Source organism: Pseudochaenichthys georgianus, chromosome 21 (genome assembly GCF_902827115.2).
Source record: "Pseudochaenichthys georgianus chromosome 21, fPseGeo1.2, whole genome shotgun sequence".
NCBI classification, from domain to species: Eukaryota; Metazoa; Chordata; class Actinopteri; order Perciformes; family Channichthyidae; genus Pseudochaenichthys; species Pseudochaenichthys georgianus.
The window spans coordinates 18,307,879-18,327,145 of NC_047523.1; the positions used below are offsets into that span (position 1 = coordinate 18,307,879).

A 19,267-nucleotide genomic window follows, 5' to 3' on the forward strand; every position below is an offset into this window, starting at 1 on the left:
TATCGGTACAGGAGACATTTAAAACATATGTCATATCTATTATTGCTACATAAACGTTATATCGCAGTCTTAGTGTCACCAACTCCGTTTCTAATATGCAATATGACCAGTGATGTACCTGAACGTGTTCAATGAACGATCGTTCATGAACGCGTTCATATTTTGGGCGAACGTGAACTGAACGTACTGTATTTCCGCTAGATGAACGTAATTGAGAACGCGTTCATTCTCAGCGCTGTATAACGGCGTTCAAAAGTGCGTTCATTCTCAGCACTGTATTATAACGGCGTTCAAAAGTGTGCCAGATTTCATATGCCTTTCAGCCGAAATCCCAGTTAAAACACACCGTAAACAGGCTTCAAAATAATGCGGAAAACCACCCAATCTGGCAACAGCAAGCTGCCTGTGACGCGTACGCGCCTGTCACCCCTGGCTGTCGCACTAAAATATAAATATACTAAATATATCAGACTCCTCACAACAAACAATGTGGAACCGCGGAACCGGCGAGCATTGAATGAATGAATGAATGAGTATGGACGAAGCCGAGAGCAGCTGAAGCAGCACTCGCTCAGAGTGAGACTCTACGGCAGGGGTGGGGAACCTCCGGCCTCCGGGCCGTATACGGCCCGCGAGACAATTTGGTACGGCCCTCGATGTCATTTATAAACACACGCAAAAAATAAAAAAATGAAAGAAATCTAGACCGCAAACAAATTAAACAAGTGAGTGCCTGTTTTTCCTGGCCAAGGTCAGGGTCCTTGAACACAACACGAGCCTAACGTGTCATCACGTGGTATATGTCTCCACTGACAGGGTCCAGTTCTGACGGAGAGCACCAGAACGCCACTCCAGCACTTCAGAAATTGCAGTACCGATAAGTCCATACACATGCCGCAGTTTCTGCGTGTCTGTGTCTTTAGTTGAAAGCCCAGTGGCGATCTGCTCATCTGTCATACTGATCAGACAGTCAATAACTGTGTTGTTATTAGCATCTGGTTAGCTAGCTATGCTAACGAATATAAGAAGCTTTTTCTACAACCAGTGAGGTAAAGGCACATCTTTATATGATCATTATAGTTATAAAAAAAATAAGAGAATAAAGTAAACAGGTATAAAATACTATATGACAGTTATTAATAAAGAAGAATACAGTTTGAAAGGGGAGTAATTTGTCAAATATCCATAAATTAAAAGAAAATCTGCTTACAGTTGTGTTTGGGTGTTGAGAGATGTGTCCATAGATCTCCTAATGTTGCTCTCAAAGTGCACCAGATTGATGCTTTTAACTTCAACATTTAAAAGAAATCTTCCCAGGGGAGCACGCCACACCCTGCACGTGCATGCATACGCGAGTCATGGTGAGATATCTGGATTAAGAGGTTGCTTTTTCTTTGCACAGAATGAAATGAATGGGCTGTGATTTTTGTTTGTTTAAGCAGAGGTCAATAACTTGTACGGCCCTCTGAGGATATTGTAAAAATTGAAATGGCCCTTGAGAGGAAAAAGGTTCCCCAGCCCTGCTCTACGGCGTCAGCGTATGAGCATTTAAAAGAGTTTTACGTTAAAGTCAGTACTGACTCAGATGGAAAAAATCAAACGTTTGCCTGTAAACTGTGTCGGTTTGAAAAAGCAAGTCCGTACATCGACGACGTCGACAACAAACCTTAAACGGCACATTGAGAATAAGCACACGACTAGCCTTTCACGGTATGTGCGAGTGGCGAATAAAAAAAGAGAGCCAACACAGATCCACTACCACCCAGATCCCATTAACATCGTACAGGAGACAAATAATAGCTCGCAGCAACGTATTGAAAAAAGAACTATAAACTATAAATTAGTTCATTTTTGAAACCATGAACTTTAGTTCAACATTTTGAATTATGAACTATGAACTGAACTAGTTCATTTTAAAATGTGTGAACTGTGAACTGAACTAGTTCATGTAGAAAGTGAACTTTCCCAACACTGAATATGACTACAAAATGCGTCTATAATGTATTTTCGATCTTCCCAATTCAGACGAGAGATCTCTCCCCCGCCTGCTTGCGAGGGGGCGGGGCAGTTTACACACACACACGCAGCTGCTACATGTATGCAACACACACACACGGAGGAGATGGCGGAGAGAACGCGCTCCGAGGTATGGTTAAACTTTAGCCGTCTCGATGTGGACAATGCTCGTTACCAAAAGTGCAATAAGAGTTTAGCATGTAAGGGCGGTAACACGAGCAATTTGTCTAAACATTTAGCAAAAGTGCTCCAGATCCAGACGGAGAAATGCACCGGGTTCCACTGTCTTTCTAGCAGCTCTGTATCCCCATCCACGAGTAACGTTTCCACGTCAGGTGTTATGTATGCTAGCAGCAACACACGGAGTTAACTCAGTTATAAAAACATGGGTTAATGATTAGAGGTAACCGAGTTATTTATTTTGTTAAAGTTTCAGCTATTCTGTTTACAGTTCTGTCATCACATTATTTAATAAGATTTGTTAAAACATTGTTGTTTCTTTTGATGTGAAATATTATGCATTTAATTAAAATAAAAAGCGATGTTAGTTTTGTTCACAATTTGTTTAGTTAGCTTATTTCTTGTCAAAAGAACCATTAATACTATCGTTAAAAGGACCGGATCGATAAGCAGTATCGATATAAGTAGTAGTACAGTTAAAACCTTAACGATCCGAATAATCGATTAATCGTTTCATTAATCGATAGATTAATCGATTATCAAATTAGTCGTTTGTTGCAGCCCTACCTCTGATGCAGTGATTAAAGGAGGGATAACTGGAGACTCAGAAGAATGGAGATTCACCTTCAGGTTGAAGACTGCAGGGTTTCCTGGCAGGAGCTTGGCGGCTTTCTCCACCCAAAACTCTGCTCTGCTGTCACATTCCTGCTTACTGACCAGCAACTCGGCCACCTTCAGCACCAGGTCCCTCTGGCCTGGATTTAAGTCCACAGACCGCTGCAAACACACATAGAAGTGCAGACATACTAGTGTCAGTTTATACAAAAGCATTCAGTCAGGTTATCTAATTAAACGGCAATGCCCTTCCAAAAACAACATCTATAACATTAGAAATAAGTGGGAAACAATTATTTAAATTGTACGTCTAATGAATTCAATGTCAATTTATCAGTAGTGGAGGTCAGTTTATTTAAGGAATCCTCTCATGTCCATCGCATGCTCTGCCAGAGGTTTCCTTTTTACTTTGTGATAACAGAAACTTGACACCTCCTCCTCACACTGTGATAAATACATGTCTGATTATTTTCTATGTACAACAGAGTGCGGGCTACATTTATTTAGACTAGAGCTAGATGGATGTCAATGACCATAGGTATGCCTTCATTATGTTTTAGCCCGTATACTGAAACTCAAAGTCATAACAGCAAGAACTAATCATGCATGTGTACATTATTCTTTATTAATTAAGTGATATTGTTTAGTGCATAGCTGTTATTGCATTTATTTAGCTCTTTTCAATGGGACGTGACTGGCATAAGTGAGAAGTGTTTAGGCTAACCTGATAGACAGGTACACATTTATGCTGACACACCTAATTGGGAGTCTGACGTTAAAAATAAAAGGAAACTGAATGACTAGAAATAAGGAAGAGTCGCATCCTGGCAGCCAAAGGATCTGTAATAATGCAAGACACAGATTTCCATCCACACCTTAGGGTTGGCTGCCTTGACATTCAATCATTTGTATGTATGTGTAATAGGAAGGGGAATGAAATGCCCATTATCTTACCTAAAATCCTGGCGAGAATGATCGTAGTTAACCACGAACCGTGTTAACTGTTGTTGGTTAAATGCATTTATTCTTATTTTTTAATGAATCCCACCTAAATTGATGTGACATTATGAACCAATTTAATATTTCATGACCATTTATTTTACTATTAATTATTCTAAAGCTTATCACTGGTACTTTGTTTTATTCTAAATCGAATGTGTCGTGCAGCAAAAACAAAAATAATGTAAAATAAACTTATCTTGTAACTTAAACTGTAAAATGTCTCAATCCTGATGTAACAACAACTAAAAAAGATGGTACTTGAATTGTACAATACAGTTCATGATAAATAGATTTGTAGCAGACTTCGATCATCTTTTTCTTTAGGAATAAAGGTTTGTTTTTTCAGTGACATCTTCTTCCTACCTTGTAACATCCTACTGCTTTGTTGATGTCTCCCTCTCTCTCGTAGAGCTGTCCAAGGAATTTGTGGGCTTTCGGATCTCTTTCCTGGACTTTGAGGTACTCTGATACATGTCTAAAAAGAGCAAAGAATATGCAAGATATAATATAAAAAGAGACTTCTTAAGAAGCTATAACACAAGAGAAAACCATGGGGAAGCTTGTGTGCTTACCTTTTTGCAAGTTCATATTCCTTGGCTTCAAAGTACAACTTGGCGAACAAAAACCCTTTGATGGGCTTCTGTGGAAAAAGAAACATTGAAGTTTCATTTCAGTGAACCATTCAGCAATGTTGTGAGTAATGGTAATCTTAATTATTTTTGCTTGTTATGTTAGCAAGCAGGCAAAGGGATGATGACATGGTAAAACAAATGCCTCATACAAACATATTGTTATGGTTATAGGATTGTCTTCACCTCTTATTTTACCTTCCTTGCCAAATAGAGCGTGTGTTTAGGACAATATAGGTATGTATTGTGTTGGTCACATCTATGGGTTCTTCACAACAAACACCCCAATATAAGTAATACAAACTCTGCTCTGTATTATATATAATTCGTACAGTTTAATGTGACACAGTGCCCTTATTCCTACAATGTCAAATAGCTCAAACTAGACAACTAAGTGGGCCTAGTGCTGTCAATTTCACCACCGTAAAGGATTCAGATAATGTTGATTGCAATTAAACGTAAAGTTGGTAGTGTACCAGTACAGTAACTTATGTTCACAGATAATATAGTCTGCTAAAAGGCAGACGATTTCTGAATAAAGGTTTGACATGAAGCACCTATCAACCGACATATAATATTGTTAACAAGGCGGTTGAAGCCATGTTGTTGTACAAGTAGCCAAAGTATATGGGAGTGACGGCTGAGTTAAGTAGCATGGCTACCTTAGCTAGCGCTGCTGCCGCGCGATTCAGTGCAAAGGGGAGGACACGACGAGCCGTTAACTGCCGGTTAGCTGGCACTGCTAGCCGGGGACCAGCGGTTACACGGAACACAAAATACAACCTAACGGGTTTAACAGCAACTAAATCAAAACAACAAGTACTGTTAAGTCGACTCTAGTTAGTTCTTCACACCGGCTGGCTGACACATGCTGGCTGACATGATGGCAGCAACATGCTAACATTAGCCCCGGTGGCTCAACTTACCTCTTTGAGTGAGGGAGAGGAACTCTGTACTGTGGAGACGTACCGGTCCACCTCAACCTTACTCCGCCGCATGACTTCCAAACAGAGAATTCTTCCAAAATGGCTTACTAATGGGCATGTATTACCGTGAATTCACAAAATATAAAAAATGACATTAATATCGGTTACTCCGTAACGTTAACTCCCCATAGCGACATTGCGCAGTCTCATTACCGTCAAATTTCAAGCGGGTCACGTGGGCCGTGAGTTCCCTTCCCAACCAATGAAAACCGATAATTCAGTGACGCACTTTATTTTGAAGGAGAGGTGGTGGGCTGGCTGGGGGAACCTTCTGGACCTCGTACTTTTGGCATTAAAGTGTAATTGAAATATTCTGAAAGAAACACTATTTATGAAATTATTATAAATAACAACAATCAAACACCAATAGAAATGCACATAATATTTTGCAAACCATTTATGTTTCTTTATTGATATGGGGAATATAGACATCCAGGTTGCATGCTATTTTTCAAAACATGCATATTGCCTTCATCAGTGTGAGTTAAAGTAGAGAGTGGATTAATCAAGTACTATGTGTCTATAGTGTTATTTCTGTGTTGTCTGTGCTTTATGCAGCTAAAATGGGGGGGAAAGTTGTACCACAACAGTTACTCAATGTCTTTTTGATCCTATATTCTTATCGGAGCAATGTTATCTTAGCATAAAACATCTGATTATTATTATTATATGCTTCAATATATCATGTGGAAACCATATATAACAACAAATTGTAATGTCATGTTACACTCCTAGAAAAGTAGGACAATGCAAATCAAAAACATACACACGGGTAGCATTGACATACATGTTTATTCAGATGCGTTGACAAAATGACCTTAGATATAATGAAAAATAGTCTAGGACATGCACTTTGGTGTGATTACATGAATAAATATTGTTCCTTGACAAGAATTGTAATGATAAAATACAGAATAAAAGCATTGTTTGTCTGTGTAGAGTCATCTCAGTTGCCCTGGTAGTAAGATATGGGAACTGACGTTAAGAGGGCACTTGTAATTCTACATGACATTAAAGCATTTTGTGACACAGATAGTTAAAGTATTACCAACAATGGCTTTGTATTTCCATTAAATAGTGGAATGTGTGTTATTATTAAACTATGTCAAATATAAACGTTCTATGATGAAATTATGATGATTAGTGAAACTACTTTTCCATTAGGCAGTTGGCTTTCTCTCTCCTAAGAGGGTCTGAGCCCTGAGGAAGTCGCTACACCTCTCTAAGAGGATCACTTTCTCTGGATTACAAACAGCAGAGACACATGTTCTCCAACGTCTAATAATACTCCTACATCCGGTTTCTGAACATGCTGCCAGACACACAGTTACCAGTTGCCATGCAATAAGTTCTGTTACTGTGAATCTCATTATGTTCAGTATTTGTTGACAGTATTTCAGAGGTGTTGCTTCATCATCTCTACTGTAACTTTAAAGCTGATGAAATAAAACTCAACTGTTTACACTTGGGATATACATTTTTTGCTGCTGCATTATTTTATATTAGATTGTAGGGGTTAAAACTAGCAACTCAGTGTTCACATAGAGATTGTTTTACACATTTAATGCATTGCACATAAGAACTGCTGGCTGAGTTCATCACTGCAGCAAGCCAGTTCATCAAGACAGTATGATGTCGAAAATTCTAACTTTATAGAGCTAAACAAAATCTCATTTAGCATAATATTAAAGAAAATACACATTAATAATCTATAAAATAATACATGTTGGTGGAAAACAGGACATTATTGAGACACTATATACACATTTAATAAAACTGTATTTTGCGCAACTGTCTTTGGGTTAACTCTGCTTTTATACGAGAGTATCAGTAAAATAAGTCAAACGTAATTTTCATTATGAAGCAAGGTGGCAAACAGTTTAACAGCCTTTTTTTATTACTCTCATGTTTCTATGTTTTCTTAAAGCTAATATTCCATTTTGAAATACAGGACCAGGATTAATACATATAGTGAAATAAGGCAAGCATGTGAAAGATATACAGTGCAGTATTTATGTTTAAAGGCACTAAAGAGGTTAAAGTATAACCTGGCTGACTGACCAACAATCTGCCTGTTGGCCATCTGTCAGTTTCAGGCTAGATAAATTATCCTCTGCGATTGAAAGGACAAGAAGCGGTGTGTTCTGCTGAAATAACCGACCAAAATGTAACATACGATTGTCAATTCGGAATTGCATCTCTAATCTATTTGTCCCTTCCTATAGCTGCTCTGCTGTGTGTTTACTTCCGAGCAACAGTTTCAGAGAGCTTCTTCAGTCTCTTCTTCAGCTCCAGAGGGAACTTCTCGTAGCACTTCTTACACACGGGCTTCATGTCGAACTCCACAAACTTGTTCCTGTGGAAGAGAGAGGGACAGACGCTGTTACAGTTTAGATGAAACCAGAACCCAGTGTGCTCTGATTGGTTCGCTGTCCTGCTCTGTTGTGATTGGTCAACTGGTTAAAGATGCCCTACCCCTTAGCCTATCACGAACAATGTGTTGTCGCGCTAGCCAATAGAAGCACAAGTGTTACATGATGATGCCACTATGTTATGATGAATGTAAACATAGGAGTTCCTGACAAATAGCCTTTTATAGATTCAAATTGTTGATAAACCCAGTGAAAACATTCTGAATTGAATTTCCCCTATTGTGTGCATCTTTTAAAGCCACCATTTTGAAGCTAATTTCAAGTAAAACTTGGGAAAATGTTAAAAAATCATGTTTGTGTAAACCTGGATACAGATATAAAGACACACATTTAAATCGATTTCTAGTAGCAAATGGACTATTTTGTATAACCGCTTCAATTGCTTGAATGAAAACAATCATGTTTAGTTGTTTTCTGTAATTAATGCCTTTTTATTCCATTAACTCTGGCAGGCTCTCACCCCAGCTGTCCCGGAAAACATTTGCTCCAAGCAGTTAATCTCTGGCAGGACAGGGCACGTGTTGAACCTGGAGAGACCTCAGCAATTCCACAGCTGTGGCCAGAAAGCTGCCGGAAGTGATTACGGCTTTACTCTCTACGCCCAGACAGACCGGGAGTCTCGGAGTCCCAAGAAACAACGCAATTCCCTCACCATGTGACTGACCTGTTTGCATAGCAGCAGTAACAAGCCCTAATCCTAAACACTGTTTCAGGCTAAGAGGTATCAACTAATTTGTGTCCACTCAAACAATCTGTTCTTATTCACCTATTAAATGTTTGCTTTCATGATTTGACCTCCTAGACCACGTATTACAGGGATATGAGTAATTAAATGTTTTCATGGAGCATGCTTGAAAAATTATGAAAATAAAGATGGAAACTGACCAAAGGAAGAACAGTGGAAGTGAGGAGAAAGGAAAAAGAGCGGATCACAAACACATGGGTATCAGTGATTTCTTCTTCTTGTCTTTCACGTCGCGTTCACGCTTGGCCAGCCGGCGTTTCATGTCGTCCGGCAGGCGTTCGTAGCAGTGCTTACACACCGGCTTCAGATCCACCTCCACAAACTTATCCCTGACGGAGCAGGGAGGGGGGGGAGATGGGAAGGGTTGTGAAGGAGAAAGAGGAGGGAAGGAAGAGGCAATAATGGAGTAAAGAAGAAGGACGAGAAGGAAAGGAGAGAAGAAAGTTTGAGCAGGTAAAGGAAGGAAAGGTAAAGCAGGAAATACACACAAGGGGACAAAGAAGAGAGATGATGAAGGGGGAGATGTGGAGCAAACAGTTCCCCAGACAAGGGATTAAGACTGCAGCAAATAGTCACAGATGCAGGAAAGTTGAGAAAGAGAAAATGTACAAGAGAAGAGTGGACTTCGCCTTGTGAGTCTTCAGAGACTTAAACTAATACTACATCTGTACCAAACATACTGTGATGGTGTATCTTAGACGTGTGTATTACTTACTTGAGGGTGAGCTTGGTGTTGCAGGTAGAGCAGGCAAAACAGTTGACACACCAAGCCTTGTTGAGGGCAGACACCACTGATAAAAATAGAAGAAACACTCACATGAGACACTGCTCGAGGTTAAAATCATGTGACTAAAAGTTAAATGGATTCAGTCTGGAATTCAAAACATTTTCAAGGGAAATCTACAAGTCAAGCAATCGGCACTCGTGTCGATATAGAGATCAAAATACGTTACACAAAAAGTGCTCTGATAAACACTAATCTCATGAGCAGTCTACCCACTTAAACATTATATATTTCAAATGTTCTCACCATCTCCTTCAATAACACGATTGCAGTGGTAGCACACGTCTCCAAACAGCTGAGTGAGATGAAGGGAGAGAAACCGAGAGTGAGCAAAGTGCAGCGCAGTCTTAATTATTTTCTTCATTTAATCATGGCTCATATAACATGCCATGGTCAAAAAACATGCAAACAAACACACGCTACAGAGGCATTTAAAAAACGTAGAATGGTTTAGGTGGAGAAAAATCGACTTACACTAGATGGAGTCGTTATACTGACTACATGTGGAACCCTCTAATGGAGCATAATTCAGACTGAGAGTTGTCAAAAGCAATTATTTTACAATCTTAAAGCAAACAAGCTGTGCAAACTGTAACTACTTCAAATATGTTTATTTACATAGTCATATTTAAATATTAAGAAGAGTTCAGAAACAGGAACATATATCTCCTCATTGGTTCAATGGTTCAGTTTTATTAAAACATTAACTTTAAAACAAATCACGATGTAGTTTTAGGAGACATTTCACGGCAGGAAAACCTAGCACAGCACGTTTTAATTTCTGACTGAGTTTAACATATTCCTGCTGAATGTTACCTGGTTATAGTGCGTCTCACAGTAGGCCAGGCCCTTGCGTTCGTAGTGACGGTGTCCCAGGAAGGGTTTCTCACACTTAGCACACACAAAATGCTGCAAACAAAGCCAAGGCCAAGCACACAGGGTTAACACAGCAGTCAGTCAGTACATTATCACATCCCACAGACTGTGTTACAGGCAGCAGCACAGTCTGGTTTAGACATTATCAGGTCAGACCACAACAGCATCAGTGCAGTCCAGATGTCCTGTCACTGCGTCCAGGCAGGAGACAGAGAGGAGAGACGGTGGCAGGATAGTGAGCACTAGAGGGCGTGCTAATCCTCCTCACAGAGGTATGAAGAATAGATGCTAGGCTACGATGAAAAATAAGGAATATATGCTATTTCTTGTAATGCCCTCACGAATGACTCAATATGGCCTACTTATACTGTATGTCTGTGAATGAGGGCACCCTTGACTGAATATTATTGCCCCAATCTGACTTTTCAAAAGATAAAAAAAGGGGACGATTTTACAAGCCTTTTTCTTTTTTAACCATGTTTTCAAATTTGACCATTCAAATACCCAACATGAAGAACATATTCCCATGCAATTATATTATTGTGGTGTATAAAAGCCTTTGACAGAGCCATTTGATATTATAGGACTAAACACTTTGACATCCTGGACTTAAAATGTATGTCTTTTATCTCACATTTTCTGTAAATAAAACACAGTAAGCAGTATTTTTTTGTATTATTACCTCAGGTATTACTGTATTCCTTAAGCTATTTCAAAATAGTGGGCAATATAAATGTTTAATTAGGAATTTATTTCAGGTAACTGGGTTGAAAATATAATCTGGCATCACGGCAAAAAATATTGCTAATCTGGACCGTAGATCTCGCTCTGGACCGAAGTGTTGGACAGACAGCTGTTGTTGGAATTGATATATTAGTGTCACCCTTGTATGGAGGTTGGGGGGTTCTAGCCAGGCAGGGAGAAGCCAGACATGATGCAGGTAATCAACGGCAGGACGACCCCTGTTCCGCTCACCATGTCAAAGTGTTTCTCACAATAGGCGCGGCCACCTCGCTCATAGAACGGGTGGCCCTGAAACGGGCGCTCACATACAGTGCACACATGATGCTGCATGTGGAGGAAGGAAAATGAAAGATAGGTGAACATATGAAGATAGGTGGAAGAATGACCAACGCCACAGAGAATGTTTCACAGAGACAGACAACGTTTGGACTGTGGAGATAAAGCTGGGAAAAGTACGAGTTACACACATGGCAACTATTTAAGTTAAATCATCTTAGAGAAATACACATTTTTTAAAGAATAGAGATAACAAGAATGAATGATTGGCTACTTTTAAATTCTCAAATATTTACAAACGGAATTGCATTTCAACCTTAGAGACTTATATAGAAAACAGAATACTAATTATTTGTAATATAACATTATTCAACATGTTTTACATATAAATGCAATACCAAACAAATGAACACATTCACAATTTTAACTTTCTTGAATGTTATTTTGAATCCAGGGTCCCTAAGCCTCGTACCTCCACATGCCACTGCTTGCCCATGGCGTTCACCACGCGGCCCTCAATGGGTCTCCTGCAGGCCCCGCAGATGGGGACCCCCATCTTGTCGTGGCATGGCAGACAGTACAGCTCTCCCTTCAGCTCCCTGGCATCAGCCGTCAGCTCCTTACTGCAAGAGAAAGAGGAGAACAAAACTTAAGCTCTGCCTTCACTTAGGCAATTCAAAATAGCATGTAAACACAAACGATTGAAACACACTTAAGCTTCTAAGGTCATTGATGCCGTTGACGGAAAAATACATTTAAAAAAGCTGTTTGGATGTACAAACAGAGCCTGGACAAAGATAAATACACACATCTGGAGAAAAAAGACAAAGTAGGGTTTGGTAACACAAGATGTAAGAAGACAATTTCAGTCAAATCACAGCACGGGAATGACCTTTTCATGTATTATGTGTAATGTGTAATTGCACAGCTGGACAGGTTTGTGTGTGTGCGCGTTTACCCGCAGTTGTTGCAGTTGAAGTGATCAGGGTGGTACGGGTCATTCTTGAACAGGAGGGGCTGCTCCTCAATAATGGCGTGGCACTTCTGACAGATGTACTTGCCGAGGCCCCGAGCTTTCTCCCTGTTGTGACATGGACGACACAGGTGCCTGATGGGAGAGAGAAGTACAGACAAGATGAGAAAGAGAAACAAATAGAACCAAGAGAGAAACACTTGATTAGACAGTTATGACGTGTTTCAGGGGTTGCTAACTTCTACTACAAGTCAGTGTAATCATTCCTACTTTTGGATCTTCTAAAGCAGCAGCATTTTAGTCAAAAGAAGCTCAACAAAGACGACTAAAATAAGGAATATTCTTCTAAAACACTGTAAAATTGAAATACAGCAACTTTTAACTAGCACAAACTGCTGAATTCTCATATTGGCTTTCGTTGAATTATAAAAGTCATTTCTTCACAGAACAAGAACAACAAGGCTAGTACTGGTTTGTACCACATCTGACCCTTACATCATATATTTGGAGGCAGGACAATAAAACAAGGAGGAACAGGTGGTGAGACTGCTTGACATAGTTGTTTAGGAGTTGTAAAAACATCAGTATGAGAGAACCAGCATCATAGAAAACATCATCCTGCCTTGCAGGTGACATAAAGTCATAATTATAAAAATCACAAGTGGAATAACAGCAACTGACCTTCCAGCATTCTTAACGAATCCCACATCAGCGAGCACAGCCTGGCAGATGTCACAGCAGAAGCAGTCGGGATGCCAGCTGTTGTTCATGGCCTTGATCACACGGCCAATGATGAACTCACCTAGGAGAAGAAAGGAAGATTATGGAGAACTTGTTTATTGATAATGGTTTAAAGGGCATCAAATCCAAGCTCCATCTCTATATGACCGTGATGTTTGAGGCTCAGGTAGAGAGAGAGGATGGATGGAATGTACTCTCTGTTGATGCAGTTCCTGAACTTACCACACTGGTGGCAGCAGGGAGCGAACAGCATCTGGAAGTCATGCTCACAGTACTTCCTGCCTTCAAACTGTCAAGAGAATTCAAACAAAATGTCCACAATTCATTTACATGTCCACCGATAATGTGCACAGATGTAAATTAACACAATATTATAGCAAACACATTAATAAACAGGATAATCCCCCAAAAAATATTTTCCTCAACCCCTTGGTTAACAAATATATTTTATAATTTTTGCAGAGAACACTGTTTGATCAGAAATGTCTTAAAATATGACTCAATGTATGAAGTTTTCTAATGAACTACATGTCAGTTGTAACACAGTAAAAAGAGCATGTTAAATTAGTGTGTGAATCAAAGTGGAGACCCTTTAGGTTGTATACGTATATTTGGTCATTCAAATTAACCCGCAGTTAAAAGGTTCCACTGCTGAAAGAATTAGGTAAAGGCAGAAAGCAAAGGGGAAAAGGTCAGTAAAGATTCAAATGTTTATGATTGGTTAAGTCTTATGTAAGGATTTGCAACATAAAATGCAAAATGGGCATAATTATCTAAATCATATATCCAAAGAAAACAAGTCTGCATGTGATACAACTCTATGCAAGCATGGCCATAATGTACTGGATAAACTGCCATGAGCGCATGGTAGCTTCACATTTACATGACAAAAGCATGGCTTAAAGGTGGGGTAGGTACGTTTGAGAAACTGGCTCGAGATACACTTGTTGTTATATTCCATGGAATGCTCTTAACATCCCGATAGCAATGAATATCTGAAGTGCTTTGACAACAAATCCATGAAAAAATGTCATCTGTGGAAGCCGTAGCACTGTAAAAAGCACGACCAATCATCTGAGCCGGCCCGGCTAAAGTAACTGGATGGCCTACCTGCCTGTCAGCCTTCTATCTGTGCACAAACTTATCTCGTGCCCTCATTGGTCATGTGCGCGTTCGTGTGTGTTGGAGGAGGGGCTCTGAAAGGAAGTGGCAGTTTTTTTCCGGCTGTGTATTTTCAAATTCTAGCGCACTCGAGCTGGTTTCTCCAAAATTACCTACCCCACCTTTAATATAATAAGACGTATTAAAGATATATTTTAAGAATGTTTACACAGCTTGAATTTCCACTTAAAATGTGAAAAAGCAGTATTTAGTCACTTTCCTGTACATTAGCAGGATTAAGAAGACGGCTCATTACAGCGTCAGGATGTGTATTTATGGGAACAGGTAGAGATCTTTACAGGGGATGAGAGGTAATGCATTGCCTTTCATCTTGACCGTTGCATTAGAGCCTCCTTCTCATTGATGAACTGACAGAGCAGAGGAGCATCAGGTTCTGACGGAGAGACATCTGGCCCTGGTGTCAAGGCTGCTATGCAAACAGCTTACTGGAATGTGCTTCTAAAAATTCAATGCTGCATTAAGGTTGAGCTCACCCGTCTTTACTTCGGCAGGACCAAGTGTTCAGATTATTCGTCTAAGGAATGTGCTTTAACAACAGCCTTGCACTTAACAGTTAGCTAACTGTCTGGAAAGAGAAAGCCAGACAACACGGCCAGTGGAAATGTAAATAAAGCTTAAAAGACAAATGTGTTACCATGGTTACATTTATATGTTTAGAGTCACTCTGTTTATAATCCTAAATATCTTCTTAACATGTTGATCTGCCCACAAATGCTTTAATGTTGACTGTTTTTTTTTTTCAAATACCCATAACAATCTCTCCTAGTGTATTTAAACCTGTCGATTGCTGCATACTGCGTCTTTTATAAGAAGATGAAAGCGATAAGACGTTTAGTCAGGACGAAGTGTTACCTCGTAGAAGAGTCCCTCTGGGAACTGCTGGAAGCACTGGGCGCACACGAAGCACTGCTCATGGTACAGCTCCCCGTTGCTGTTCACTATCTTCTCCGCCGGGGCAAAGCCACTCTTGCAGCGCTCACACATGGCATTGGCCAGAGCGTTGGCCATGTTGCTGAGAAGGAAAACAAATGCATAATAAGGATCGGTGTACACTTAAACAATCATTTAAAAATAGTTAATATAATATGTGGTATGAGCCTCTATGGCTAAACTTGGAAAATGTACATGATAGACTGAAGCTCTCATGTTAATTAATGTGCATCGTCCTTTCTTAAATAAAAAAATACAAATAAATACAAAAAATGCTGTAGCCCATACCATGTAACACATAATGACATTTGCAATATGCAGGTCTTTTTAATATATATTTCCTCTGTTTAAAATACAGTATGATTTAAAAAGAAATCTTAATACATAGGCAATTTGTTTCTGTAAGTCCATTTTTGTTAGGAATATCAATGGCATTAGCCAAGGTCCTGTCAAGATAAATCTAACACAACTATTGTAACATGTATCCCATGTTTCTCCTGTCATAAACATCTGGAAGATATTCTTAACACAAAAAGAAAGGAGACGATAGTAGGGAAACTTTGATGCATCTCTTGGTTCTAGGTTTATTTTGGCTCTGCTTATCAGGGTGTGGGAGTAGGTGGGAAACCTGCTTGTTGCCTTTTGAGAGTCAAGCTGAAGTTACAGTGTATACATCTGCACTGTGTCAGCAGCAGTGTATCAGTGAGTGGCGTGTGCACACTGATACGGTTCAATATCATGGAAGAAACTGCCAAAACCACTAGTCTCACATAGTCCAATGACTGTTACAAAAACAACCCTGGTGTGACATGTGAAGCCAATCCTGCCCTTTAATCAAACAATCAGTACTGTTTGACCTCCTCTCCTCAAAACAAGGCTATGTAATATATAAATAAGACGGGCCCCAGGCTAATGATCTTTTCCATTGGAAGCGTTGATGCCAGAACCTGCGGCACAAATGTGGCCACACCCAACGACCTGCGCAGTGCTTTGCAAAAACGTTTTTGTTTATCACTTTCAGATGTTGAATACGTCAGTACTAGAAAATAATATGAAACTGGGAAGTTTCAGGTATGTATTGGCTTTATGGCTAAGAGTAGATTATATGGTATATAGTCCTTTATATTATTGACATACTAATTTGTCTCCCCTTATACAACAGGAAAAACAAACTCACTGGTGCTTGCTAAAGCTTTTAAACTATAAATCATGCTTCTCATCTGGAAACCTGATATCTTGTCAACTGAATGAATCCGAATGGTATGTTCACATTTTGAAACCTGATTTGTATAGACATTGTTTGCGAGAAGGGGGCGTCACGCCATCAGTGAAACACACCTGCTTGTTCATCTGTTCAATATGTATCTAACTAGCCTTAAGCTATCTTATTATTAGGCAACTCTGGACATCATCGTCCCATAGTAAATATACATTAGCCAAACCTACTTCTGTGTCAGATTTATGTTTAGGCTCAACCTCGGACTAAATCATATGAAGGATAAAAACAATATGGTTAAACTGGTCTAAAACAAGCATAAGCAACAAACTAACTAAACAGCCACATACTAATTAATAAACAAATGCTAATGCACACAATAACCACACTGCTTATTAAGTCAATCAAGGTGAACATGTGGACAGTCGAAGTGTTGAAGAGAATGGTGGGACCATCCTGGCTCCTATGCTTGGTTTATAAAGGTCAGAATACCAAAGTGTATCTTGGCAACACACACACACACACCCACCCACACACACCCACCCACACACACACACACACACACACACACACACCCACACAGACACACTCTGTAAGATTGTAATGGAGTGATGCCATCTGTGCATATTAACTTAGTTAGATCAATCTGGGAATTAACAAGAATTCAAAAACTCCCAGATACACTGCTCATCACTCTTATTTTGTTGGACTTATTTCAAAACTGCTACAAGATGCAGGGATAAGCAAATCTTCCATCTGGGTCCACTCCTCACACACTTATCAAATACATATTGGTCCATAAACCCTGTCTGGCCCGATATCACACGCTGACAGCCCTGCCCTTTCCAAAGGGTTTTTAGGAGGAAGTGACACATCTCTGAGGCATTTCCACCTGCCTATCTGCCTGTAGCACCCTGCCTGAGGGGGAGATAAACCCATACGCAGTCAAAGTTGCGTTTCTATATTTCATTCAATACAATGGCAAATTATCAGTTTCCCTATTGCTAGTTAGCATTTTAGCACTTCTGAAATCCCTCAATTGGAGTCTTTTATACTACAAAATAAATTACATGTTGGTAAATACCCCACTCGTGAATGTTTGAAGCTCAACAAATGTAGTTTTCTAACAAGTGACTCTATAATAATGAATTTCATCAGGCTGAACATTAGCCGCATTTAGCTTAGCGGTGGTGAAGTGAAGTCATGTGACCGTATTGTAGTTTGTTGATAGCATTATGTTAGTTACTTACTTCTGTCGATTGCATTCACGATCAACTATTTTAAAAGTGATTGTACAATTGGGAGTTTATTCTGCAGAACAAAATATTTGTTGACAGTTAAGTAGTTTTATTGACTTTAAGTAGAATTTTTGTTGTTTACTTAAACACAACTTTAAACAAGTTTAAAATAATCACAAAACGACTTTGTATTTTTGTGGTGGATCAAATTGTACATATGTGAAAATGAACCCACTTTTAGTTGTTCAGGGTTTGTGTGATGTCTACCGCATTTTTTTTAAATAATAGTTTATTGATTTAACAAAAGCATCTGTTTTGGTAAAGACCAATATTGTTACCAGAGATGAAAGTAGGTTGTGAGCAGGCCTCTCCACATGACTCTCCTTCCACCATGGAAGCCACTAGCATGCTGCTCTTCGACTATAAATGGAGGCTGGTTGTCAGCTACGGGAAAGGATGCAGACTATCACTCCTGTGATGAATTCCTCCTGTTGCCTCCACCCTCCCTCCTCTGGTCTCCATGTGTCTTCAGTTCCCTTATTTTGCATCTCTGCAACTTTCTCCTCTGTTCTCAGGAATCTGTACACATCTGCAAACACTATGAGGCGATATAGTCCATACACAATCAATCTTAATTTGCAACAATATATTGCTGACAGCTGTCGTAATATTCAAAGTTTAGTCGATGTCTTTCCTGTCTCAATTCTTCCTGCATGTATTGTCATTGTACATTTGTGTTTTCTTTAACTCAATGTAAAGCCCAAACCTCCAGTTTGTTTATGAAATCATATTGACAGACACGGATTAGGTTTTAAGATCTGAACTCCTGCCAAAGACAAATCCATTTTAGTAAAAGGATGCATATGATTGGTGTTTTGATGCGTTACTAGTTACATTTTTGTCATCTTGACATTTTGGAATGTAACGTAGTCAAACCCTCACTTGTTCAGTAAAAATACAAATTATACAAAATAATTCAAATAGGACACATAGGGGCTTCAATGTATTTTTGACTACCAGACTCTTAGTGTACAATCTATTCCGCGTGTCCCACCTTAGCTCTGAAACATTCCAAAATGTGATTGTGTATGTCTAAACAAAATAAAATCTCCAGGCTTCCAAATGACCCTTCACAAACCTGGAGGTGACCCATGTGCATGTTGTCCTACCGCCTAAGATGGGCTACATTAGTCCAAAATAAAGTATGTATATTTAGCCGTCATGCCCGTCATGCACACATAATTGGAATGCCAGTTGACATACTCTACTTTGCATAACAGCTACGCACAAAAATATCCCATCCTGTGTTCCCCTCCTGTGGCGCTCACAGCTATTCCTGCACAAACATGGCCCCCAAGGTTTCAAACCAAACTGGCTGGTGAGCCTTGCTACTAGAATATCAGAATTCTTCACATTCTGTTACCCTACAGTAATCTCACACAGTGATACCAATCAGTGTACGAGCAGACCGAATCCCTTAACACACACATTCACTACCTCATAACATTTTTCCTGCAATCATTTTGACTGTTAGGTCGGTCACCGAAATGAAAAATATCTGTCAGGGTAATATTAGATAAATAATGGACCAATCATAGCCATCATAAGCCAGGGCATCAAACCACAAGCTTATGCTCTGTCATACTCACTACTACAGTTAGTACACATAAGGACATTCGAGAGTGGAGGTGTGTCCTTGAAA

The 19,267-nt window shown here is 39.5% G+C and overlaps 2 protein-coding genes across 6 annotated transcripts in view; both read right to left on the bottom strand.

The window, feature by feature from the left end:
- The window catches only part of ranbp2 (RAN binding protein 2), a 46,187-nt gene extending 40,630 nt beyond the window's left edge, over positions 1–5,557 (bottom strand). Inside the window, exons 1-4 of the mRNA XM_034110717.2 lie at positions 5,369–5,557; positions 4,386–4,453; positions 4,177–4,288; positions 2,821–2,973 (exon numbers count right to left, since the gene is read on the bottom strand). Of these exons, the coding sequence (XP_033966608.1) occupies positions 2,821–2,973; positions 4,177–4,288; positions 4,386–4,453; positions 5,369–5,440 (405 nt within the window). The 5' untranslated portion in view covers positions 5,441–5,557. The remainder of the gene's footprint in view (positions 1–2,820; positions 2,974–4,176; positions 4,289–4,385; positions 4,454–5,368) is intronic.
- A 644-nt stretch (positions 5,558–6,201) lies between these two features.
- The window catches only part of LOC117466506 (LIM and senescent cell antigen-like-containing domain protein 1), a 29,025-nt gene continuing 15,959 nt past the window's right edge, over positions 6,202–19,267 (bottom strand). For 4 of the 5 annotated variants that reach the window (XM_034109793.1, XM_034109790.1, XM_034109792.2 and 1 more), the window contains exons 2-11: positions 15,034–15,193; positions 13,222–13,288; positions 12,940–13,060; positions 12,244–12,393; positions 11,758–11,908; positions 10,206–10,298; positions 9,636–9,684; positions 9,321–9,396; positions 8,746–8,934; positions 7,696–7,784 (exon numbers count right to left, since the gene is read on the bottom strand). In XM_034109793.1, the coding sequence (XP_033965684.1) occupies positions 8,790–8,934; positions 9,321–9,396; positions 9,636–9,684; positions 10,206–10,298; positions 11,758–11,908; positions 12,244–12,393; positions 12,940–13,060; positions 13,222–13,288; positions 15,034–15,193 (1,012 nt within the window). In that variant the 3' untranslated portion in view covers positions 7,696–7,784; positions 8,746–8,789. Of the gene's footprint in view, positions 7,785–8,745; positions 8,935–9,320; positions 9,397–9,635; positions 9,685–10,205; positions 10,299–11,757; positions 11,909–12,243; positions 12,394–12,939; positions 13,061–13,221; positions 13,289–15,033; positions 15,194–19,267 lie in introns of all 5 variants that reach the window. The other variant, XM_034109791.2, reaches the window with a different exon arrangement.